Genomic DNA, 27,150 nt, shown 5'->3' with positions numbered 1-27,150 from the left:
ATGACGAGGAGACTCTCGGCCCCTTGGGACCACTCTGACATCAAAGAAGACCAGAGACGCAGCAGTCGAAAGTTGCGGTTCCACTTTTTTTTCTCTCTTTTTGGTAATGACAAGCGCAAGGTTTTAATTTTCCAAATGCTTGTGGTTCAAATTAAGATCATCTCAATATGTGGCTTTGATTGATGTTTGCGAATAGTTTTTTGGGCATTTGATACACATATGGGAGCCTTGTGATTTATAGTGCCACAGTGCAGCGGCACCTAGAACATTGTTGTTGGGGTTGCAGGCCCAATCCAGTAATAGAGGGGTTGGTTAGAAAATCAATGTTAGAAACGCTGTCCGACTGAGCAGTTTTGACATTCAGGTCTATCTTTGGTTTGGGCTACAAGCTAATTTGACCCACTAACTGCAGTCTGTGACGGATGCTACCAGAAGTGACTCTGATCCCTTACTTTGCCGTCATATTAGGTTGTATTTCTGTGAAAGGATGGTGGTAAATTTGAAGTGTAGAATCGTTGTGTGGTGCAGCAGCAGCAGAGTAGGCTTGTTCTGTTTTTTGTTTTTTTCCTGAGTCAGTTGGTAGCTTAGCTGAATGTTCTTGTGAGGGAGATGACTCACCAGCAGCCCGAGGTGTTGAGAGGAGATAGGGCAAATTTCTCTTTCACTTCTCTTTCTATAGCCGACGTATTAGTTTTCACTGCAGCTAATGTAGCAGGCTTGTGATGCTGTCTGCCTGTTGGTGATTCTGGAGGCATTGTCCCATTATTAGCTCTGTTTTTATTAATGGCTCACCGACAGCCCCTTCAAAAGTGTCTTGTTCTGGCCTTGTGTCATAATTTGCACTACATCCATGTTGGGTCATGTTGCTGTTGGTTTTGAGTATGTCTGTGCCCTTGAGTTTGCCACTGGTTATTTAGGGGAGTTGAACCGTGGCTAATTGGCCAGCTAGTTTGCGCCGTTCAGATTAGATGCACTGCTGGAATCGACGGTCGAGTCCCAGATTGCATGTTATTTATTTCTTCAATGAGGCGTGATCACAGCGAATGGAAACTAACTTTATCCACTTTACAACTTCAGCTCCAAGTCACCGTTTGTTACTCTGTGTTTGTTTGTGGTTGATTCCAGTTTGATAAATTCTCAACTACGTTCATATTTTTCTGCTACATGACACCCCTGGACTACATCTTTGGGCAGGTTGATCTACATTGAATACATCAAGACTTCTTGCGTTTTAGTTTGGTCGTACGCTCTCAAGGAAGCTTAAGTTGCATATTTTCTCTTAACACAACCGCTGAAGATAGTGACATGCGAAAGTAAGACTAGATAATGAGTCACACCCAGAATAGCTTTTCAAGCCATTATTTATTCCCCCTCTCTACTTTCCTCGTGATTGCCTTCCTTTTGGAGGATAATCTTTCGAATCGGATTGGGACAAGTAACTTGTGTTTATTTTCCCAATGATATTTTAATGATTTCCCCCCCTCTCTCAAAAGTCCGACAAACCAAAGTGGTCTAGTGGAGCTTGACCGAGCTTGACAGCCTTCCTCCGGTTTTGATACAGGGGAGAGATGGGGAGGAAAAGGGGCGATGGAAAAAAAGAGGTGGGGGGCTATTTTCCCCTTTTCTGATGCTAATGAAAGGAGGAATGGTTTTCCAGCTTTTAGCTTGCAAAGTGTGTCTCCCCTGCAGCATGCTCTGCTGCCTGGACATTGTGGGAGGACAAAACTCCAGGCCCGGGATCCAATAACGTGAAATTTCAGCAGAGAAGCGGCCATTGTGTAGTGAGAGGCAGCCGGGGAGGGGTTGGGTAGAAGGGGGAGACGGAGCGGAGGAAAGGGAGGGTGACTTGGCGAGCACCCAGGGCTCAGGCCACATCCTTTCTCTCTCTCCTCTCACTCCTGCACTCCTCCTCTTCCTCCTTCCCTTCTTCTCCCCCGCCTATCTTTCTTTCAATACCCCCCCCTCACACCCCTGCTCTCCCCTCCCTTCCACCAGTCCCCTCTGGGGTGGGAAGCCCAAGGCTGAGACCGGAGCAAAGCATGATGGCATACTGGAGCCCTGTGAGCCATGGGCCGGAGCAGCAGACAAACGGCCACTTTGTCAACTTAGGAAATAGTTGCCCCCGGATCCCCCTTCTCCACCACACACTGGAGCAGCCGGCCTCGAGGCCCAGGCCTGCCTGGTCTGCACATGCTCCCTCATCACGCCTTCTCTTCTCTTCTCTTCTCTTCTCACAATTAATTTCAAGTGGAAGCTGAATTCTAATTCAAGTCATGGTTGTGTTTGCTCTTTACTCTTACTTTAATGAGGTTTTATAATCGTAAGATACATTTAATTATAACTTATACTCCTTGTAACTTACCACATATATGTATATACACATCATATTGTGTAGATGCCGATGTCATAAAAGCCTGTGCACCTATTTGTGAATAGAAAAGGCCATATTCAAATGCGGGTGGAAGCTGCCGACTGTCACCTTGGTATCCACCCTGTTCCCATCCCCAGCCACCTCCTCCTCCTCCTCCTCCTCCTCCTCCTCCTCCTCCTCTCCCAACAGTCCTCTGTTACACTCTCACCCCTCCCTTTGCTTTTCTCTACTGCTTTTGGTCGGAAATGAAGTCAGTCATCCAGCAGAATAACTTGGAATAATTTGGAATGGGGGGCTCTTTTCTCTCTCCCCCCCCCCACCCTCCTCCTCTCCCCCCTGGCCAGCTGATCTGCTTCCGCTCTCAATTGTGTGTCCAGTCGACTGTGTGCTCCCAGCAAGGGGCGTGGAGGCCAGCCTTTGTCTCCACCATCCCACTCTGAACTGTGTGTGTGTGTGTGTGTGTGTGTGTGTGTGTGTGTGTGTGTGTGTGTGTGTGTGTGTGTGTGTGTGTGTGTGTGATGCAGCAGGTTGCACTCAAACATCTTTTTGGACCACTTACGGCTTTTATCTTAAGAAAGGAACAATTTTTAGATGAGGGAGAAAAAGAGGAGCGGATGGAACTTTTTTTTTATTCCCCTGCTTTAAAAATGTTGTTAAATGGATCTAGTACAGTTGTCTGTTGTTGGTTGTGTTAAGTTGTTGGCCTGCAGGTTTCAGAAGGCTACTGGAGAGAATGAAATTAGTTTTAGGTATATCTCCTATTCCTCTAATTAATTTAAGTTAGATTAAATAATGCGCGTATACACTCCAACTTCCTCTCCGGGCCCGGCCCCCCTCCCTGTGAGTGTCATGGTTGCTCGCATGTGTGTGATGGTAGGTCTGAAGGGTCAGGCCCTGGTCATTGTGCCCTGGTCATGGCTGAGCGACACCACCGCCTGCCTTCTGTTCACCCCAGGGACCCCTGCATGACTGACAGCCCCTCCTGCACCCATCACCCGCATCCTTTATTGGGGGCCATAGAGGGGTGTAACGGCAGCAGTATTTCCCTCTTTTACTGCCTGTTTTACTGCTCAAAAGTGCATTTTTTTGCCTGCTGTGGCAGGGGTTCTCGTGTGAGGTTAAGCACTACTTCTGTGGCGCCGTTATGAGGTGCAAGCAGAAAGGGTGTTGCTGGGAGTTTGCGAGGGGGAAGTTAGTGGTGGTGTGTTTCTGTCAGCCTCCCACGACCAGTTACTGCTTAAGCTTGAGGGCAGCACGTGAGAGACAGTTGTGATAGGAGTACATTTAGGTCAATAAGAGATTCATAATGTTGGGAATTGTATAAATTCGTTATCTGTTATTGTCCAGCCACAATATCTGTTATTTGCTCATGTTTAATTGGCAGAATTGTTGCTTTTTTTTGTAAAAAAATAAAATAAAATGCTTATTTTTCAGTTGACTGGCAGAAAAATTACTATGCAATATTTGAAAACGTCCTTGGTATTATGAAGATTAAAATAACAAGTAAAGGACTTACAGCGTTGTCCACTTCTGTTTACACCGTGACTGATGAAGCTTATGTAGACAGACTGGCAACCGTGTGCACAGCTAATTTATGTAGTATCGTTGAAGGATTTGAGCTATTAAAGATTGTTTGGATACATGGATTTGTGGGAAAGTCAAAACGACAAAAAATAATCAGATCTAAATAGTATTACAAAAAATTGAAGTATAAAATTATGTATAGTCAGCTGCTTGCAATTAGCTCGATCAATTATTTTACAAACGTGTCTTTCGCCTTAATAATGGTAATAGTGGGAGCAGGAGTCATTACTTGCAGATTTCTCCTCACCTTTTGAAAATGAAAGTGTAAACTTTAATATACATGAAATAACTGATTTTCTTTTGGACCACGTGGGGCCAGCGGAAACAAGTTAACACAACATTTGATATTACGAAGTTGTTGGCAAACAGTTGCTTATTTAGACATTGAGCTTTTCATTTGGAGTCTTGTTTCTGATGAATACAAGTCTTCTACCTCTAGTTTGGGTCTCTACCAACTTCTGATCGAAATATCTGGCTCCTCAGTTGCCAAATGTTTACCAGTGACCGCTTTCACACGTCATGTGATACATAGAATAGAATATTGATTATACCTGCTTTAAAGACACTTTTAAATTGGGTTGTCTAGTTGCTGGGGAGAGGGGATGCTGGGATATGAGGCACCGATGTTCAATATGTTGTTAGAAATGAATGCAGGCTTTTCTTATCTATCCATATAAATACTGAAGTACATTGGTCGCCCAGTGTTTGTGTCTTTGTGTCTGAATTGTCCAAAACGAAGGAACTTTGGTCAACTATTACCAGGCGGCAGGCTATCCAAGAAAGACATTTCTTCAGATTTAATGCTTCCTGGCTTTTGGATTAATTACTCCCAATAACCTGGGTGCTGAAGTTTGCCAAGGGTGTGGAAGGCAGCAGGGCAAAGGTTAGCATTATGTAGCGGGCCAAGATTCAGACATGAGAGGCGGTACGGGGGAGGACGCATCCGTTCTCCTCACAGACCAGGAACAACTCGTTAACTATGTCAGTTACCGACAGCTCTCTCCCGTAATCCATTGACAGTTCTCTCGCTTAATTAATTTCATAATTGGCCACGATCAGAGAAGGAATTCTTCAGAAAATGTTTCAGACCCCGTGACGTCGCCTTCATTGGTCAACCTGGATGTCGGCCAGAGAGCAATGTGTCACAGGAACACATCCGGCAGGCACATTCTTCCCTCTCCTCAACCGTTTCTGTTGGCTCTCACATCTTCCCCTGTCTTTAATTAGCTCTCGGATCTCGCCCCGTCTTTAATATGTTACCAGGAGTTTCTGCAAAATGCTGGTCTCAGCACACCATGACCTTTGTTATTTCCGGTGGCCCAATGTAGTCCGTGTTATCTAATCAGGGAAACATCTGACTCTTAAGTGAAGGAACAGAGGAGGTGGGGAGGAAGAGAAAATTGGCAGGACGGACATATAGATGTATCATTATGATGAATAATTAATAGTGTGTATTGAAGTATGGTGTGATACAATCTACTGTAATGCTTGGACCAATATGGTGATACATTCAGTTGTGATATTGTGGTAACAGTATGGCAGTTCAGCCTTTTTCTAGTTTAGGACTGTTTGACATTTGAATGATTATGCATGCATATACAGGTAATAACCTCCCTCTATATTTTGTCCCTGTTTTCCCTTTTGTTATTCCTTACGTAGATAAAGTTATTATTGATAGCTGTGTATTATGCTGTGATTCAAAGTCCTCGGAGGTGTCATGAGAAAGATGAGTGAGACAAGTAACAGCAGTATCATCGGATATAAGAACAATAAGTTGTTGTGGAGCCCCTTTCATGCGCGGTCTAGTTTGAAACCACCTGCTTTAGGGTAAATAATAATAATAATAATGCATTTAATTTATATAGCGCTTTTCATAATACTCAAAGACACTTCACATAATTAAAACATCCTAAAAGCTAAACATAAATAAATAAGAATATCTAAAATACAGGTAAAACAAATAAAACAAATAAATAGGGACTTTTGAGTCGCTCGGACCCTGATAAGAAAACAAAAACAAACAATCACACATTAAAAGCAGTTCTGAACAGGTGGGTTTTGATTTGCAATTTGAATAAGGAAAGATCAGTGCAGTCTCGGATGAGTTTGGGGAGAGAGTTGGAGTAAAGGTTGAAAATCAACAGCAGACAGAGCCTGAACTTGGCCATATGGTCAGTCACCCTCCGGCTGGGTTTAAACATATACTGACAGCTTCTAACTTTAGAAATCTTACCCAGTAGTCTGTTACATCATGCTCTAAAACCACAAATATACAATGGATCCAAAGTTGATTCCTTGACTTTGCTGCTTCACATTCTGTTTTTAGTTTAGTTGCATTTTAGGCTATCTTGTTGCAAGTAACCGCTTCTGACGTCCCCCAGAGTTCCCCATAGTCTGATTTGTTTTGTTCATCATTAGAGAAGTTGCAGTGTGATGTGGCATGTGGGGAAATTGTTGGACAAATGTGATGTAGACATTTTAGACCCGTCTCCTCTCTGTACGTCTGTATTGCGTGTTCTTGCCAACCATTTGATGCAGCCTCTGTGTACTGTACGAAGACTTGTTTGTGCTGCGGTTCAACTGAATTATGTGGGATGATATTTTATATTTCATGTCTACTATTGATGTCTTTGTAAACAAAGTGATAATAAAAAGTCACCAGAAAAGACCTTCAAGGACATGACCCTGAAACATTTGAAATGCTGATTACTACTGATTCTGTTCACTAAACAAATTGTTTTCTTCTTCTTCTGCTCTTGCTCCTCCTTTTTTTATTTTGTATTCCTTCCATCCTCCCTGTCTTCCTCCCTTCCTCTCCTTACTTCTCTCCTCCACAGTGACAGTTATGCGCGTGTGAGAGCAGTGGTCATGACTCGGGATGACTCCAGCGGTGGGTGGCTTCCCCTGGGGGGCGGAGGCCTTAGCTGTGTCACCGTCTATAAGGTCAGCCGGGCGGAGGACAGTGGCAGCACCCACAGTGGAGGCAGCGGAGGAAGCAGCAGCAACCTCAGCCCCTGTAGCTCCAGCCCTAGTCCCAGTCCCAGCCCCAGCCCCACCGCTGTGGAATTTCACATCAAGGGCGAGAGGCTCAAAGACAAATTGGTAAGGGAATCTCGAGCTCGTAGTGAGGAAATGTATTATTTTTGCTACTCCGCATGAATTCATATTATTACCATTCATGTTAACTTGCCAGTTGATGTGTTTACATTCCCGCTCATTTAGTCATTCCACGCGCATTCAGGTGCACAAAGCAGAGATGGTGTATTCACTCTGATGAGATCACCCTGAGCCCCCCTTTCCCTGACTCCCCTCTCTCTGTCACACACACACACACACACACACACACATACACGCACACTCACACACACTCACACACAGGAAGTGGTTGTTTGGCTTTCCTCCATGGCGCAGGTATCTGAAAATAGGAGCGAACTGCGTGATGCTGTGATGCATGATGATATCATCAGGGAGAAGGGCAGATTACTCAGGAGAGGAGAATGTGGGATGAGGGATGTGGGAAACGCACAAAGAGCCTGGAATAGACCTAAATGATGGAAAAGGTGCTGGAAGTTCACAGTCACTCTGGTTTTCCATGAGTACACAAGTATTTGCCTACCTTTTTTATGAGCATTTCCTTTTTCTTGACGTGTGATGTAAAATCTGTATATGTTAGTAAATTAAGACAGGAAAATATGCTTGTTATCTAAACAGTAACAAATTAAATGAAAATGTTTTTTATATTTAACATGACACTACGACTATGTTTTAGAAACAGTTAGAAATAAAGCCATTTCAAAATGTTTGTTTGAAGATAAATAAAGAAGATTTAAAAAAGCTGGGGAAAAAAAGCTTTTGTAGTATGGCTGCAATTAACAATTTATTTCCTTTCCTAGTCAAAGAATGCAGAACAATGGCCAACACAATTTTCCAATGTGGCATAAACACACTGAACAATATTCCCTTAATTATCTTATAAAGCAGTGGAGCTCACTCATTATTAATGTCTACTTACTAACATATTAACAAGTTTGAGTATTTACACATAGCTTTGGCACCATTTACAGCATGCACACATACAAACACGTAGCCTGCGGAGTGCATGGTCATTCTGTTTCCTCAAAAAATAACAATGAGGCTCCAAAAGATCACGTCGTACGTCGTACTTCTAATCCTCACGGCTTTTGCTGTAGTTGCCGTAAAGCTCATGATCTTCTTGTCAAAGACTCATTCTGTGTTGTAGATCTAAAACAGATTCGGTAGATGCTCTGGGATAATCCTGGTTTCTGGTAATGAGAGTGTAAATCTGTCTGTGAGAGACGTCAGATGTCAGGAGACTGACGAAGGCCACCATGATGCTCAGAGTCTGGTGGCTCCTGGCAAGCCGACGTTAGAGGCTTTGCTACAGCAGGGTGTCTAAATCACCTTTTTATCTTCTTTGACTGAACTCATTCTATGTGTGTTTTGTGTTTACGGCGTGTTTGTGTTTTGTGCGTTGCTATCCAAGAGTGTGTGTGTGTGTGTGTGTGTGGCGCACAGGAAAGGGTGTGATGGGAATGCTGTTGTTCAGACGGGGGTATAGACATGGCTCGGAGACCCCGGCAACTGTTCTGGGATGTGGTAAAAAAACACCCCTATCACCGCCAGGGTCTACCCCCAGCCACCACAACAAACACCCAGCCATATGTAGGTCTGTCGGGATGCCACCCAGTGCCATCGTGCTGGCGTCAACCACAGCGCTACCGACAGACAGTCTGAGGGCATCCGATGAAGAGGCAGAGTGATGAGTCCATGAAAACAACAGCGACAGAGAAAACCACATAAGAATATGTTAGCCATTGTCAGAAAATACGACGCAGGGCAATATCAGCACTTGTTACCGCAGTATTGTCTAAAGCGGTGATGTCAGTGTTATGATTTCAGAGGTAAATACAAAGACCATCATTATGTTGTATGGGTGATGTTGAAAACAGGAAAACGAGAGGGAAGAGCCTCTGAATGTCTGTTAGGTTGTTTGGCCTGATTTGTTATGTCTGAAACAAAGGAAATGCTGGTCCATCTTTGTGATATCATTTCAGTGTTTTAATTCAGACAGAAAAAGAACAGCACGGTGACATATCGCTGATTGGAACTTGTGCTAGAAAGAGGAAATAACAGATCTAAGATGCAGTTATTTTGAAATCACAAAGGCACAATTCTGGCGGGTGGAAATAAAGTGACTGGAGCTGCATAGGATATGAGCGGGACGAGATGTGTGTAGTCAAAGAGCAGGAAACAGAGGTGGAGCCAGATAGACAGGAGACGGAAGAGGTTGAGGGGATCTGTCTATAAGCGCAGTGATGCGGCACAGAGTGTACTGGTGATGACTCAGCTGGCTCTCCATATAGCTACCAATCCCTCTCCTTCTTGCCCCCTCCCTCTCTCTCCCCTCTCACTCCCGCCCATTCACTCTGATTCTCTCACTCTTAAAAACTACAGATCTAATTGGTTGATGATTACTTACCATACTGACTCTCGGATTATGACAAATCTCCGGTTAAGCTCCCACCTCGCTTCCTGACGTTCGCAATCTGTGACTCTCCCTGGCGGATACAGATGTGATACAGATGTGATACAGATGTGAACGGGGTGTCCAGGCTCTCTCTAAAAAGCTTTGCCTTGGGGGCCCAGTTGATACAGTTGTGTGTTTCTCCTGTTAACCTTGTCTTTTGATTGTTTGACTTTGATCTTTGCTTTATTAGCTGGAAGTCTTGGCTGGACTATATTTTAATCCAAGAGCATTAAGATTATAATATGTCCTTTTATGTCGAGCATCGTCATTCAGAAGTCTTGAAGTGAGAATTACAATTCGGATGGCAGAGGCGGTGTTCATAGATTGGTTTCTTGTCTGCATGTAAACGTAGTCTCTCTCTCTCTCTCTCTCTCTCTCTCTCTATCTTCCCCCATTTCCGCTCTCACGCTATCTCTTCACTACTCTCTGCACGTCTCACCTCCGTCTGTCTCTGTCTCCGTCCCTCTCCTCTCCTCTCACGTCTCCAGCCTCTGTTCCGTCTCTGTCGGGAGGGGGGGGGGCTCCTCCTCCTCCTCCTCCTCCTCCTCTCTTTTCTCTGAGCACAGTGTGGAATGCGGTGTTAAGTATCGTCCTTCCATGCAACTGTGATACTTCCTCCTCTGTTGGTCTCGCTGTGTGCTCACCTTACCTGCTACGGCTCCATTCAGTCTCGCCTCCACAATCAGCCCCAGAGGCCCCCCCCCCCCATCCTCCTCATATCCATCCCTCTCTTCTTTCCAACTGGCTCTGGATAAACAAACAGGCTTAACCTTTGCCCCTGCTTTTCTTGGGGAGGCATGTATGCATAACATGCAACAGTGACACAAGGACAGATATTGTGAGATACACCATCCACGCCCAGAAAAAGGATGTTGTCAACGAGGGTAACAACACACGTCTCTCGCTCAGACATTCAGAATGAAACATAGACCTGTGTGCACCCTCTCTGGCACACATATCGCATATCGCCAACCTCTCGTACAGCTGCCACGTATCAACCTCTTAAAAGCGCGCGTGTTGACTGTTGTCCAGATTGACGGGGAACGGTGCCATCTGCTTTCACTAGACCAGTATCGGTCTGTGACCGGCCTTCTCTGACGAGGCATTTGCACTGCAAAGATGCACAGTGTGGCACTTATTGAGTCATTGAGCTTTTCATCACACCGGCTCCTGTGCTCACGCATTCTCTCACGCAGATCACCATGCGCACGCTCACACATTCACACCCCATTAAGCCACCTCTCGTGCACGCCGGTAAAAAACCTCAAAGACTGTAATGGCCGTCTCTCATTTCATTTAATCTGCCTAGAGGAAGGCCGGGAGGTGGCCCAGTAGCCCTGATTAATAATAGGCTTTGGAAACACAGTCTCTCTCTGCCACACACTTGGGCTGCCTGGCTCCAAAACATACTCGCCCCCCCTTCTTGCGCCACCACCACTGCTCTCCAACTTTATCATCATCTGTAATGAAAACCCCACCATTTACAATATGTTTTACAAATTATCCAAAGAAGTATGTGAAATTATTTTTCTACTACTCTCTCTCTCTCTGTTGCTGTGGAATGATGTGTGTACCCTCGTGAGTTTCATCATTAAACCTCTTAAATAATGCAGCTGCCAGTCTGCATTCTAATTTAGCTTGACCAGATATAAATGTGATTCCATTGAGTGCTAATATGCATTGTTTCACTCTCCAAACTGTGTGTGTGTGTGTTGATAGGTGGTGCTGGAGTGTGTCCTGCAGAAAGGCCTTGTATACAACAAGGTCAACCCCATCTTCCACCACTGGAGGATCAACAACAAGAAGTTCGGACTGACTTTCCAGAGCCCCGCTGACGCCCGCGCCTTTGACCGGGGCGTACGTCGAGCCGTTGAGGACATCAACCAAGGTGTGTGTGTGTGTGTGTGTGTGTGTCATTAATGGTGCATGCGTGTGTTTTTTTTGGAGCTCAAGAACAAAACAGAAGGTTTGCTTGAAATTCGCACTATACTTTGTGTGTTGGTCGCCATCCAGTACGTCTCAAATGACGCCGGCGTATGTGTATGAACATGGTATGCATTCTGTTTGCGGGCGTCAACACAACAGCCTGTATTCCTGCCTGCTTGTCATTGGCTTGTAATGCCTGACCTAGCATCTGTTCTATTGGAGATGCACAGCATTGATGACTTCCCCCCACTGCTACCTGCTCACTCACCCAAGCATGACCCACCCCCCCCTCCCCTCCTGCGTTATCTTGTGCCAGCTGCCCAGATAAACTGTCCATTTCCTGTTGAGACTGGCACGACAACGCAATGGGGGTTATATGGGTTATATGGGACAGGGGAGGGAGCATTGGTAAGAAAGAGTTGGGAGGTAAAGAATGGGTGGCAACGTGAGAAGAAACTTCTTGGTTGGGCTTTTGTGTTGCTCAAGTGTGGGGACTGACTAGTCTAGTAAAAAGATTTTTTTTACACTAGTCTGGTTTGTGTTCAGTCTGCCATTTATACCATTAAAAAAAAAAAAAAAAAGCTAAACTAGATAGTGCACTTGGGTGGAGTTGAGTTTAGTTAGCACTTTTGGGTCCTGATAAGCAATATTTCTCAGTGCAGTGCCAGAGGTTGCACAGTCATCCAATTAGCAGGAGAATCGCCAGCTCAGCAATCTGCCACCCAGCACCATGTTACACAAGAGGCGGGCTGGCTGGGGAGCTATAATCTCCTTTACGCTCTAGACCTGGGAACCCTGGGGAGCACAGAGAAGGTGCAGCAGAACATATCGTAAAAGGCTTATCACCACGAGGCATCAGTCGCCTCTTGCCCACAAGCATTTATCTGAGATTTGTACTTCCTGGGCACAAGTCCACACATAGTCTAGGTCGGAGGTAAGCATGGGCAACAGCTGCAGGGCTGGCTTTGCAAATAGCTCTGCCTGTGAACTTCAATGGAAGATGATCACTCTAAACAATCGTGGCTTGCTATAAACATAACGCTATAATAATGAGAGGAGAGACAATGTCATATCGGAGGTCAGGTCGCTCGGTTGGATTACTGAATCTTAATAAATTAGTTTATTGACAGAAAATTATTTTGAAGGTCAATTCATGTTTAAGCTAAAATGCCCAGCTGTGCCATATTTTTTTGTGGAGAAAATATTAGAAGCCCCTGTTCACCCAACATAACATCATGCTTGCTTCGGGAATAAAGTTGAACATCTCTGATAGCTGCTCAGTGTGATTCAACACATTCCCTTCGCCTCACTCAGAGGCTGCACAGTGTCCGTCTGCTAGTAACTGCTTCAACTCTTTCCTGTGAATGTCAGCTACAGCAGGTGATGGTGAGTTTTGTCTCCCCAGGCTCTCTGTCTCTCGCACGCTCTCTCTCTTTCTCTTTCTCTCTTTTCTCTCTCTCTCTCTCTCCCCCCCTGGCATCTTCTGTATTCTGCTGTTGTGTAATGCCTCTCTTCAGCTCAGGCGGGTTCTTCTGCATTCCTGTTGCATCGTTCTGCTGCTGGACTGCTGCGTAAATGTGTGTGTGTGTGTGTGTGTGTGTGTGTGTGTGTGTGTGTGTTTGTGTGTGTGTGTTGGGGACAGGGAAGAGGCAACGATAGAGAATATGTTTTGCCTGTGTGTATGTATGCTCACGTGTGTGTATCAGTCTTGCAGTCCTCTGTTGCCATGGCAACGCCGGGCACATGGCTCAGGCAGCTTCGCGGCCCAGCACTGCCAGAGTCGTGCTGCAGGAAGCCTCGTTGTCTCTGAAGTGGAGAAATGCATACAGACACGTACACAAACACCTTTCTCCATGTGATTCAGTGGCGGGCAGACGGACTGATGGACAGACTAACACAAGCCCAGTGAATCCTTCTGGCCTCTGCACAGCTGTATTCCCTCCCTGAATGCAGCAGACAAACTCAGTGCTTCAAATGAGGCGTCAGTGATCCTAATTAAGTGAACCTAAGTTTGAAAAAGAACCTCTTGATGCCCCAGGTACAAACAGTTTCCACTTCATCCCAGTGGAAATGGTTTAATCCCTGTTTACTGCAATAAAGCCAAGACCGTAGCCTCCTCCATTTCTACTCTATTAAGTTTCTATAAAAGCGTTTTCTTTTATCATAAAAATCAAGCGCTCCTTTTGACATACACTAGTGTTGTGTGTTTACTACGGCTGGGTTAAATGACAATACTACAAAGTGATCATTATAGTAAATAGTACTTTTTATTTGCCTATCCTAATCATAGTACACAGGTATAACAGACATCATACTAACCTAATCCAACTTCCTTTCCAGTACTAATCATGCTTAAATAGTGTCTCTTTCTCAGGTTATTCACTTTAAATTTAGTTAAACTTGCACCACATATCAAAAAAGATTTGGAGCCAGACGTGATTTAATTTAGCATATTGTGTTTCTTTTGTTGTTTGACATCATTTAATACATCTCCAACCATGCATAGCAAAGAAAATCAGAAAACCTAAATAATTACAGCAACTCCTAAACTACACATAAAGAAGAGTTGGGCATCATCGTTGATATATAAACATAACTTCAAATTAATTTTAAATATCTGATTCTGTGTTTAATTAGTACTTCTTGGTAGTTTTCTTTCACTGAGGACAATTATTGGACAACAATATTATCTACCAAACAGCGGTGCGTCTCGATGTGAAAAGTGTCCCCCTCAGTTATTAGAAAAGGCTCTAACAAAACGGCATTTTGTGTCACAATATCAGTAACATTTGTGTCTTTCCTCGGGTTACAACGTCCACAGTTTCCTTCCCTGTGGTAATGAAAAGCTGTAACACTGTCGGCCTGATGCCTGAAACATAAGCTCTGACTCCGGCATCAGCAGACGAGGTGTTTTGGACTTGGAAATGGCACATGCCGTTTTATCCGAGGTTGGGGTTACATTATTCTCGACATGCATATTTCATTAACTTCTGTGTGCCCCACTGACACAAAGCAGCTTTCATTTCCCCGTTAGGCTGCAGCCAAAGAAAAGCAGAAGTCTTGTGATATTCTGACCGGACAAGAATCAGCGATGTAAATCTGTTGACTCGAACATGATTTGTCGTGTAACTCATCCATTGAGAGTGGAATGGTTTTGATAGATACAAAATAAATACACATACACATATTCCTAGGACTGTAGCTGAGGTTTAAAAAAACAGTACAAGTTCCTTCCTTGAGATTTGGCCCCCTAGTGGTTGAGCTCCTTGTATTTGTCAATGACATTTAGCTATAAGGCTCTAAAATGCTACATGTGAGGAAGTTTTATGCAAGATATGCGCCAAAGACCATCCTGATTGACAGATGGTGCGCCGTTAGTACTTTATTGTGTTGCTTATTTTTCTCCAACTTTCCCTGCTTTGCTTTGAGTGTACAAAGTGATGGCGTCAGACCTCTAATCTGTTTCCCCTCTGGGTTCTTCCTTCCAGGTTGTCGGCCGTTTGGGGAAGGAGATATTCCTGAGGACGGACTACCGGTGAGTGAGATTAAAGCCCAGAGGTTCTGGCTAAGAATATGTTTTTCATGTGCACATGAGACCATGTTTATCTTGCTAACTTTGAGGAGTTTAGCCGTCTGTCTCCGAGTGTGTTGAGCTACATTTTATTTTGGCTCGGAGTCATTTTTCACAACATATTTTTGTTAGAAAATGTCCCACAGAGTAAAGTCCATTCACAAAAAAAACCACAATGCATTAAACACGATTCCTTTTTGATTAAGTATCGTTGTGTCATGGAGTTGAAAATGGATGATTAAAATGTTAAAGGGCACCCTCTGTAGGTTTTTGTAAAGTTAACTCTCCCCCTCTATTAAACCGGAGGCCGGTCATAGCTTGAACCTGAGCCATGTGTTGGAGCCCTGATGCGTCCAACCAGGCGCTGACACCTGCCTTTTTGTTTTCTAACTGGTTCTTGGAGATTTAAAGGTGTTTAACCAGTGCCGGCCAGACCATGAGGTGGAGCTGGGTGTTGACCAGAGAATATGCTGGAGCTGTCTCTCTCTCAATCTAACTTGGTAGTTGTCACTCGCGTTACACTTAATGCCGATATAATAACTATTTCCTCGGGTGAAGAGCTGGTTGTTCAAAAGCAGCTTGGTGAAATATTCTGTGATTTTACGGAACAGGTTTCTTCATGAGCTGGGCCTCTTTTTGTTGACAGGTGGAACACTGTGACGGTGCATGATGTGTTGTATATATTTGCCCTGCTCCTGGCATGTGGCACTCCATTGACTGTCGACGTGTGTGGTTAAGAATGCCGTGGCCTCTTTAGCAGAGAAAGGCAGCAGGTATATAGTTCAAGTCTACACGCCCATGTTCATTTGTTTAAGATACGGGGACCTGTTACAGGAACGCCAGTCACCTGTTCTGCTTCCGATTGCAAAGTAGGTGAAAAGACACATATACGTGGGAGGGAGGGCCGTTCCTGTAATGCACGCTAAACACTGAGGGACAAGAACCCATCCAATACATACAACAGTCCTGCAACAGGTGCTATCTTTGTTAAACTTAGAATTAATTACTGTTGACACGGTTTTAGAGAGGTGTGGATTCAACTCTGGTCATTTCCTCCACTGTAGTTTGTGCTGCACACAAAAGTACAGCTTTGAAACGCACTAAAGAAGTGAGTCAACAGACGAATCACTAAAACCGTAGCCTCAACACGTATTGGTTGCAGGGCATTGTGCTTCTAGCTTTTGCTGACTATCTTGAAGGAAAATGGCACTCCAGTTCAACAAGCTTGAACTGGAGCTTCGACGTCACACTGTACCTCCCAGGACTTAGTTTTTAGCACTTGACAGAGGCTTGTCATCACCTTTGACCTGCCTAGTATCTTACATCCTGCATGGTGTGGACAAGACGAGGAGGGAGGAGGAGGGAGGAGGAGGAGGGAGAGCTGCGTTCCTGTTCCTGGGGCAAAGTTCCTCTTTAAGGAATCAGCCTGAACATACAGGAAATCCAATGGCACCACTGTTGCTAGGCAGCAGGGGGGGTGGGGGGGTGCAGCGGTAGGGGGGCAGAAGGGGGTGTTCACAAGGTTCAGTGAGTGAGCCACTGAGGGTGTCACCATGGTGATTTGGCATCCGAATGTTGCGGTCGGGGACCTGGGCTACAGAGAAAGAGAAGTAAACCAGTGGCAAGTGCTGCAGCCAGAGAACTAGCAAATACCAGCACACAGCAAGGTGTGTTGCTTTATGCTCCATCATAAAGTCACCACACTGTTTGTACAGGTAACCTGAGAGAGACGGCTCCACAGCCGCGTCCACAGGCTCGAAAAGAAAAAAGTAGTGTATAGTATTAGAAAATATATATATATATATATATATAAAATTCAGTCCTCTCGTCTTTAGTTTGTGATATTGACGGCGCCCTATAGACCGGGCCTGTTTTGACCTGGTAGAGACACTGGACACCAGCGTCTCATCAGCATGGGAGGTCACCATTAAGCCTTGTTTAGTTCCTTGATTAGATTCAGACATTTCGAGAAAAAAAATCTCTTGTTCTCAGAATTTACTGGAATTTGTGATAGCCTTGCATTGCTACACGCGTTTGACTCGAGTATGTGTGTGTGTGTGTGTGTGTTTGTGTGTGTGTTAATCTACATGCGTTCAAGACAGTCTCCACCACCCACATCCTGCCCACTGAGGCTCAGCACCCACTTGTATGCCCTTCACAAACTTACCACATTCTTCCTCTCACACAGAAACACACATGCAACATATTTTACCCATATTAAAAAGACAAAAAACACTCTTCTCAGCTGTGATGACCCATTGCCAGGAATTATGCTGTACCACCACAGCCCTTCCGCTAGTACAAAGACAAATGTGTTGCTGTTTTTTTTTTTTCCTTTCTCAAATGCCACAGGAAAACATCCGCATCTAATTTAGCGCTGGCAGGAAGTTTTCGCTTATCAGTTTAGTACACAGAGGTTTTGTTGGCCAGTTGACTTTTACAGCCTCACTCACAGACCAGAAACTTTCAGCAGAGCTCCATAAAGCTCCTCGGAGCCCGGGGAAGAGAGTTTTAAAGGAGTAGTTTGACATTTTTTGGAAAATGTGCTTATTGGCTTTGTTGCTAAGAATAAGATTCATACCACTCTGATATGAGTCTGTAATATGAAGTTCTACAGCCAGCAGCTGGTTAGCTTAGCACAAAGACTGGGAACGGGTAGAAAGAGCTAGCCTGGCACTGTCCTAAGGCAACACAATCTGTGATTAACATCACCGCGTGTTTATTAGTACAAAACCAAGTGTAAGAACGACATATTGTGGTTTTATCAGGGGGTTTAGGGGTAAAGAAAACCCCTTTGTGTACAAAATCTAACTAGAGCGTTTGAGGTGCTGGAAGGCCGGTTTTGTTACCTTTGGACAGAAACACGCTAGCTGTTTCCAGACTAAACGTGAAGCTAAGACAACCACCTGCTGGCTGTAGCTTCATATTTAGGTGACGGACAGAAGAGTGGTATCAAACTTCTTATCAAACTTATTACCAACAAAGCTAATTAGCGTATTTCCCAAAAAGTCCAACCATTTGTTAAAAGGGATACATGGGGAGTAGCCTGGAACTTGGCTATACTTCCTTGTTTGTAATTTAACAAGAGACAGATGAGCAGCACTCTTGGTTTGCCTCATTTAAGCCGAGCTCTATGTTATGCAGACATGAAGCATTTAGTCTCTGATCACACTTCCGACCATGTGCACCATTTTTTCTTCCATTCCTTCCTCAGTCTGGCGCAGAGATCTAACGTGTTCTGTAGCTTTTCAGTATGTGGGTCGACCCCGGCCTTCGCTGTCCTGAGCCTGTGTGCCTTTGAGGGCGGAAGTGCATGGATCCTTGATGTTGGTGTGGAGCCATGTTGCCCCTGGCTCCCACCACCTCCATCCCTCATCTGCCCTCCTCTCCTCTCCTCCCTCACCCAGCCACATCTCTAGGGTCAGCTCAGCTCCAGATTGGCCCCCACGCATGCCTTTGAATGGTGGGGCTTAGGCAAACGCTTTAAAAGGAAGCCCAAGTCTGTTTCCCATTTCACCCCCCCCCAATCCCTCTCTCCTTTCTTTCTCTCACATACACACACAGCTGTCATCTGGCTTTTTAAGTTCTGTACTGCATTTCTCCAGCTGGAGCTGGTTTATGACATTCCCTCGGCAGACTCTTTGGCCTCTCGCTCTCTTTCTCCCTTTCTCTCTCGCACACACACACACGCACGCACGCACACACACACACATGAACTTTCCTGTTCTGTTCTTTCTCTTCTCTCCACTGTCTCCTATTCCTCACATTCCCCTGCAGACGCTGTGGATGTGTGTTACACCACTTGGTATGTTTGGAGGCAAAGAGGGAGGAAAGTCACACACATACACACACCATGTGTTAGCAGTCTGGAGGGGGGGGGAGCAGGCGGTGGAGAGAGAGGGGGGGAGGGGGGGAGGGGGGGAGAAGAGAAAGAGAGGGAAAAAAAGAAGTCAAAGGAAGCATCTCTTAGCAACCACAGGACAGTAATTACTGTAGCAGCAGCTGGGAGCAAACCAGATTTCCGCTGTGCGTTAAAGCACTGGCGTGGGCTACTTTACACACGGCACTGACTAACCAGAGCCAGCAGCCTCCTCCACACGCAGAGCAGAGGGAGGGAGAGGGAGAGAGGGTGGGTGAAGGAGAAGAGAGGAGGACTAACCCTGCCTTGATGAGGTCGGGGTGTGTGTGGGAAAAGAGGGACAGCTAGCCAGTGTGTACAGGCTTGAATATGGTTGGATCGAACTCGTACGTGTAAAGACGCCTCGGAGTGTGTCCACGTTTGTGTATTTCTGAGTGGGACTTGAATAGATATATAACCTTGAAGACCCTTTATTTTGCAGTTTATTTGGATCATGCTCAGACAGTTTATCTGGAAAGGCCGTGTTGATAAGAAAAGGCCAACTTAAGTTAACGTTTTGAATTCTGCTTATCTTTTATGTAATTTACTAATTATACAAATGGTTCTGCTGAGATAATGCTGGACATGAAATATCATCACACAGCTCTTGATGTAATAGCTGACAATCCTCCCCCATCTCTCATCACCTCTGCACGCATGAATCATGAATAGCCATCACTCTTGATGTTGTTGCCATGAGTACTGATGTATTAGACCACTTTGATTGGATCTATAACTATTAATTGTATTTCTAGACATGCATTTATTCTGTGTTTACATGTTAAAATGTGTTTGATGCAGTCTGTGGCATTAACCAGACGCTATTTATAGACATCTCTTGATTGATGTCAACGGTGAGCTTACCTCGCGTAATTATGAGATGGAGAGGAGGAAGGAATGTTCGCTCCGCCTCACCCGGTTTACATAATTTATCTCTCTTTCTAATTCACATTTTTCAAGTGCCTCTTCTTCTAGCACTGTGTTTGTAGATTTTGCATCAGTTAAATGTTTGTGGGAACACATGCAAGGCTGATGAGAACTCTATGAGTTCTCATCAGCAGAAGGGCCTTGAGTCATCACCACACAGCACAGTCGTTTGGCCAAGTGTTGGCACAGGATGCCCCCTGGTGGTTACAAGTGGAACACACACAGCCTCCACATCCGAAGTCAAAACAGTTGTGGTAAAGAACTGAATCGATCGATCGACCAACAGCGCTTGTGACGTTTCTGTGGTAACATGGAAAACGATAAACGATAGATGTTGAGGGCGTCAACCAATACTTGTTGTCATTCAGTCATATAACTAATTCATTTGTTATTCGTGTCAGATGTTTTGGGTTTCTTTGATGCTAGACTCTCAGAGGGGAAACATAACATGTATGAGTTTTTCTTACATTTTGTTTCCTGTATGTCTCCAGGTGTGTGATGAGCCTCCCTCCATCTGCACCCCAATGAAAGAGCCCTTCTCTCAGCTGAACAACATCGTCTCCACCGAGCCATTCAGGGGCTGCTACGTCCGCGCCCAACCCTTCGACGAGTTCACTTCCAGCAACCGCCGCTACCTGCCTCCACAGGTCTGCCTGTCTTCCACACAACCAATCGAATCCCCAACATTTTAATCATATGCTCGTTGGAGCAAATTATTTATTTATTCAGTTACTAAAGTAAATCATTGAATTATTTTTCAGTAATCTAACTCATTCTCATTTTCTCTTTAGGTCTCCTTTAAGTCGACTCGTCATGTCAGTTTTCACATGGACGAAGAGGAGATCGTTCGCATCAACCCACGCAAAGACGTGCTCATCCGCGGCTACGAGGACTACCGCCACCCTGTCATGTGGAAACAGGAGGCCGACCGCGAGGACTTGGACTTCCCCTCCGCCTTCCACAAACTGGACAGTAAGAAGTGCGAGTACCTCTTCCCGGATGGCCCCTGTGGGGACTCCCACTCTGGCCCTGGCATTGGAACAAGTATGGGGCTGGGTCTGGGCAAGGACACGGCCATCAAGACTCAGCCCTCGCCACTGATCAAGTCCAAGAAGGGCCGGCGGCGGCGAGAGGACGGCGAGCGTTCGCGCTGCATCTACTGTCGGGAGATGTTCAACCACGAAGACAACTGGCGGGGGCAATGCCAAGACGCCCCTGACCCGATCAAGCAGTGCATCTACAAAGTCAGCTGCATGCTGTGCGCCGAGAGCATGCTGTACCACTGCATGTCCGACTCCGAGGGCGACTTCTCAGACCCCTGCTCATGTGACACGTCTGACGAGCAGTTCTGCCTGCGCTGGCTGGCCCTGGTGGCGCTCTCCTTCATCGCACCCTGCATGTGCTGCTACCTGCCTCTGCGCGCCTGCCACCACTGTGGCGAGGCCTGCCGCTGCTGTGGGGGCAAGCACAAGGCCGCGGGGTGACCTGACGACGGACTCTGGGACACCCTCAAAGCTAGCTAACACAGGAAGTGGATAAAAGCGGAAAATTAAAAAGCCGGCATCCTTTTTTCATTCCCCTCTCAGACGGGGTGATATGTTGTTGATCCCCAGCTCTGAGGGCTTTTGGAGATTTCAGTTTGTGTTTGTCGCCGACAAGCAGCAGTGGAGGACAAACCATATGCTTTGTGGGAGCTCTGAGCATCAAGCTACGTTCAGGAGCTTAATCTGAGGAGATGAAGAGGAGGCAGCGTCAAGATTAATAGACTTGGAGATGTTACTAAACACACCTGTATACGCACACACACGCATACATATACACACACACACACACACACACACACATACACACACACACACACACCTCTCTCTCACGTTCACACTCATGCATTGACTAAGCCAGGCCATAAATGTCAGAACTCTACTACAAGAAATGTGTAACTTTATGAAGGAAATTTGTCTTTTGTACAGAGAGCTACAACTTAATGACGAAAAAAGAAAACAAAACTATTCTGCGTTCAGAAAAAATACTTGCTGTTTGAGTATGCTAAAAGGGATATGTTCTTGCTTTTTTGTGAATTTACAGTTGGGTAACAGTGGCCTTTCCTTCATGGCTTAAGCATTTGATGATAATGTAATTACTAGACAGAGAACAGTGCACTAGAAATGGTATCCCCCCCCCTAACCCCGACTAAAGGTAGCCCTCTAAAATTTGTGTGGTACACTAACCACCATTTTAACATTTTTGAAATGTTTCTGTGGTGGATGATTGGCCAATTCCTTGTTCTCCTTTCCATGGAATGCTGAAAAAGATAAATTAAAAGGTAACAGCTTGATTTCGGAGGTACAGCTTGGTCTATCTTTTGACATTCATTAAGATGTTAGAATGGTTACCTTGCTTTTCCGAGGTGATTTAGACCATTTGATTGCATTCCAAAATAAAGGGATAGATTCCATGATTAGAAGGGAAGAAATGGTAATGACTTTACCGTGCCGAGTTCCCCTACTATTTGTCCCCACGTCATGAAAATAGCATTAGAACCTCTTGAACCATTTAAATTTAAACTGATACATGACAATTTAATTTACCCCAGTGAATTTCAGTTTTATTCCAGTTATTTACTGCTGTAGTGAAATTGGTGCTTTTGTTTCTTATTTGTTATTTTCCTGCTCATTTTCTAATTATTTGTGGAACAAAAGCTGAAATGTTGCTCAACCAGCAAGTTTTGTTTCGGTGAGTAAAGGGGTTTCAGTGCTCCTTGGTTAAATGATGAGGCACTTATTAAATTAGGTCATTCTTTTACTGAGAATCCTTCAGATTTTAAAATCAGTCTGTACATAAATTATTCTAATGTAATATTCAATTTGGTATTGGGAAAACCCTCCTGAAAGCACTGCTCTCCAAGCTTTGGTTGCAGCACCCACTCCAAATGTCCATGTCTGTCCCATGAACCCGTTTTTTTCTTTGTTTTGTTTCCCCCTCATATCCTGTGTAAATGTATTTCTTTTGTCCCTCAAAAGTCCACCGCTTCCGTAAGTCTTTATTTAACAGGCCCTGAATGAATGGCATTGTTTCAGGAATGCTGAGCATCTTAGCTATTTAAAAGAATGAGAGAGAAAGAAAACATACAGGTGTTATGTATGTGTGTGTGTGTGTGTGTGTGTGTGTGTGTGTGTGTGTGTGTGTGTGTGTGTGTGTGTGTGTGTGTGTGTGTGTGTGTGTGTGTGTGTGTGTGTGTGTGTGTGTGTGTGTGTGTGTGTGTGTGTGTGTGTGTGTGTGTGTGTGTGTGTGTGTGTGCATGCATAGGTCTTCATATGCACTGTTGATTCGGTGTCATGTAACGTCCCCACTGACTGTGTGATTAAGGCGTTGACTTGTAACAGCGTCCTGTTTCCCGAAGCATCAAATCAAACTGGGAATTCACTTATTTGCTTTCTTTTTGAAGATCGATTACGCCGTCTGTTGTAAAGCTGAAGCTAGCAAAAGAACTTGAGAGGGGGCTCTCTCCTGGCTCGGTCCAAATGGAACTGCTGTAAAGTTCACTCATGAACATGTTACATCGCAGTTGTTTAATTTGTACAAAAACAGAGAGTAAAATGACAATGTGTGGTTTTTACGGTGGGTCGTGTGTGGGACTATTTCTCAGATGGGCCCAGTGGTTCACTTCCTGGAGTTCTGGTGTCACCGTGAGGTCGCCAAGCAAAAACCAGAGGAAGTTACTGTGCCTGGCCAATAATCAGTCCCACTCATAACCTATTTTTACATGTTTGTTTTTGTACAGATTTAACCAACTAAATACGTGTTAATTAGAAAGCTTTAGCAGTTGTAGTACCTTCGGACTGACCCAGGCTAGTCCCCGCCTCTTTATGCTAAGCTAAGTAGCTGCTGACTCTGGTTTAATATTTATCAGCTAGACATGCGATTGATATCAATCATCTCAACGAGAGACCAAATAAGCATAATTCCCTATTTGTCACACTTAAGCTCTTTTGGGTAACATGGACACTAGTTGTGTTTGAATCCCATTTCCCTCCCATACGAGTAGAACATCTTTTTTAATTGGAACACGTCTTTCCCATTAAACCATCGTTGACTCAAACCAGTCCGAACAACAACCGAGTCCCAACAGTACCAACAGTTCAGTTTGGACGACTAGCTGCAATAACTGATGGAATGATCCCAAACTAAAGGCATTGTTTGAAATCAGTGCCACCTCAACAGATATCTCCTCTCACCTCCGGTCACGACCAGACTGGAGCGCATGAGAAGTGTTTATTTTCCTAATTCCACCCCGACTGACGCTCCCTTTACTTTCTATGCAAACTTTCTCAAGTGGGAAACGCATTGACCTCTCTGCAGACAGAGTCAGTGACGGGACGGGACACTTTAACGCTCCATAGGCAAGACGAACAACCCCTGGTACCAAACTCCAAACAACCTGTAAATACGTAACACTATATTTAAGTTCTGATAATAATCCCATCTTTTTTTGTCTTTGAAATTTTAAAGATAGAGATGTATTTATCGTTGCTGTCAGCATATACTGTAGCTTCAATTGACAGCATTATGTACATAGGTCACCTTTTAGTATTATTTCACATTGAAAAGTAGAGGGCGTTTGTGATGGAAACTACTATTGAGCTTCTAATAAGAGTTTCTCTTTAGTTTTGTACGGTAGAAGGAAGGATAGTGCTAACACGGTACAGTAGTGGCAGTCCACTTGTTTCAAAAGTTTGACATATATATATATATATATACACATATGTATACACATATGTATACATATATACACATATGTATGTACACGTATTTATGTACATATAAAGCTGCTAGATACAATCACTAATTTTATTGTGTTGACAGAGAAAATCAGCTATGAACGACTGTTAAACCCTAATTCTCCAACAGCATATAACCATGACAGTGAGTTTTTAAATGTTTGATTGCTCTGCTTGATGAAGTGGACACGTGTGCATGTGTGTGGGTGCACGAGTGTCACTGTGTGTGTGTGTGTGTGTGTGTGTGTGTGTGTGTCTGTGTGTGTGTGTGCGTGCGTGTGTGTTTCCAGCGTGCGGGGTTGGTGTGTAACCAAATGTTTGGTTGGTTGTCATATTCTCCCATTGTCATTGGATTGCGCTGCATTTTTGCAAGCTGAACCAAGGTTTGATGAACCTGATTAAAACTTGCTGGCTGAGAAGCAAAATGTAGGACGTGCATTTATACAAAGTGTAGAGAATGCTGAAATAACACTTCTCATTCTGCATTAACCAGCACAGTGCAACTTCCTGTCATGTACTGTATTATATATGCAACATGTGTCTGTCTGCTTTAATATATATATTTTTTTGACCTGCATTATATAAGACTTCAGTTTTAACCACTTTGCTGCTAGTCTTTTATCCTCTTTCAATCTTGGAAATTGTGCATATCTTTGGGAATGCATTCAAGTGTACATTATTGACATTGTGTAGATTAAAAAAGAAAAAAGCTATATAAACCTGTTTCTCTTCAGTGTATTGTTTTTAAACGGTTACTTTTCACAGCAGTTGAGTGGTTATGTTTCAATTCTCCAATGCTTTGGTGCACTGATGATACTATATGTAATTTTTTTTTCATCTTACAGCGCTTGATGTAACATTTATGTGATTAGTTCTAAATAGTGGAAGACATTTGTGTTTTGAAACATGCAGTATAAATGGTACTACTCTTAACTATTCTGTAAACACTGCCTGTTTTCCTTTCTTTTTTCCTTTTCTTTCACTCTGTGTGCATATTTCTTTCCTGGGCATCTATTTTTTTTCCCTTGAAGTTTCTTAGTGCCATCGGCTTTCACATCCTGACAACCTCAAAAAAGTGCCTCACGTCCATCCTAGTTTCCATTTTATAATTTAACATCTCTTGTTCTGGTTCTATCGGTTCCTACACGTCTAGGTATTTCTTCTCATGGTTCGAGAATACCAAGTATCTGATTTATAGTCCCAATAACTCATGTCATAGTTGTATTTTCTTTATACAGATGTAGCTCGTTACTTTTCATAAATATATAATGTAAATATACATACATATGTTTGTAACTGTTTTTATGTTACATCATACACTTGTAATTTGACATATCAAATAACATTATCATAATAAAATGGTGAGTTTTAATCTTTTGCTGTGTATGCTTCATTGTGTTTCTTTTATTCCTTTATCCAAGTAAAAAGAACATACATTAGTGTTGTATTGTGAAGACAAGTTTAAGTCAAATGGACTGAAATCTCCAGTAAATTATACTTCTGCCACTCAGGTTTATTTCACCAGAAATATCAAAAGTGGAGCTAAAACAATTTGTTTTATTAGCAGAAAATATCTGATAATCAATTATCATTTTATGTGTGAGTCAAAACTGTTAAGCAAAAACATTATTTGGTTCCAGCTTCTCAAATGTGATAATATGCTGATCATCTGTTTTATGTCATCGTATACTGGATATGTTATAGTTTTGGTTGGTCGGGCCGAACAAGACATTTCACGTCATCTCGGGCTCTGGGAAATTGTGATTTTTTTTTCTTCTCTGTAATGACTAAATAGGGGGAAAAATGAATTGATAATGAAGTTTCTACTTTAAAGACTCCAAGGAGGTGACAAGGCATTATATACTGATGATTATGTGAAAGGAGATTGTGATTTAAATTGTCATACGTTACGAAAGAAAAAAGGATTTTGTGTAACTAAAGTCCATTTGCGTCAATAACAACAACACTTGTCATCCTCATATTTCTTAACCAGAGACGGTGTGTTCTGTGGAGTAATTTAACTGTAATTGTCAGGGATTTATGAATGGAAACTAAAACAAGCATTTACAACCACTCAATTAGAATTAGGAAGATGCATGTTAATTTAGATCCATGTTAATTTAGATCCTTTTAGGCACCATTATAACCATTTCCATTTTCTCTTAGTTTTTTATTTTACTCTCCTACATTCAACTGAGCAATAATGGTTTTTTTTAAAAAATTGCACTGCATTTCACATAACTGTACTTGTTACTTTTCAGATTCATATTTGACATTCAAAATGAAATGGGATCATACAATACAGCTGTTGTCTGGTAAGAATACGGTAACTATAGGAACTGTGCTTTGTTTTATCTCGCCGAACACAATGCATGTAAGACGCGAGGATTTTAGAGAATTGATATATTGTCAATAATTAAACACTTACAAAAGCTATCCTTTACAGTTACTTGATCATGAAATACATTGTATTACTTTAATCTGACTTTTACCCTTTTATATAGCTCGTCCTGAGGCGGAACCATAGATTCTATGTCGTTTCTCTCC

At 43.7% G+C, this 27,150-nt stretch overlaps 1 protein-coding gene across 1 annotated transcript in view; it reads left to right on the top strand.

Moving 5' to 3' along the window:
• spred1 (sprouty related EVH1 domain containing 1) overlaps positions 1-23,004 on the top strand; it is a 29,159-nt gene extending 6,155 nt beyond the window's left edge. Inside the window, exons 2-6 of the mRNA XM_034563521.1 lie at positions 6,793-7,057; positions 11,223-11,391; positions 14,918-14,964; positions 20,317-20,472; positions 20,617-23,004. Coding sequence (XP_034419412.1) covers positions 6,793-7,057; positions 11,223-11,391; positions 14,918-14,964; positions 20,317-20,472; positions 20,617-21,309 — 1,330 coding nt within the window. The 3' untranslated portion in view covers positions 21,310-23,004. The remainder of the gene's footprint in view (positions 1-6,792; positions 7,058-11,222; positions 11,392-14,917; positions 14,965-20,316; positions 20,473-20,616) is intronic.
• The last annotated feature ends 4,146 nt before the right edge of the window (positions 23,005-27,150 follow it).

This window comes from Cyclopterus lumpus, chromosome 22 (assembly GCF_009769545.1).
Source record: "Cyclopterus lumpus isolate fCycLum1 chromosome 22, fCycLum1.pri, whole genome shotgun sequence".
In the NCBI taxonomy this organism is placed as follows: Eukaryota; Metazoa; Chordata; class Actinopteri; order Perciformes; family Cyclopteridae; genus Cyclopterus; species Cyclopterus lumpus.
This window is presented reverse-complemented; position numbering and strand designations above follow the sequence as displayed.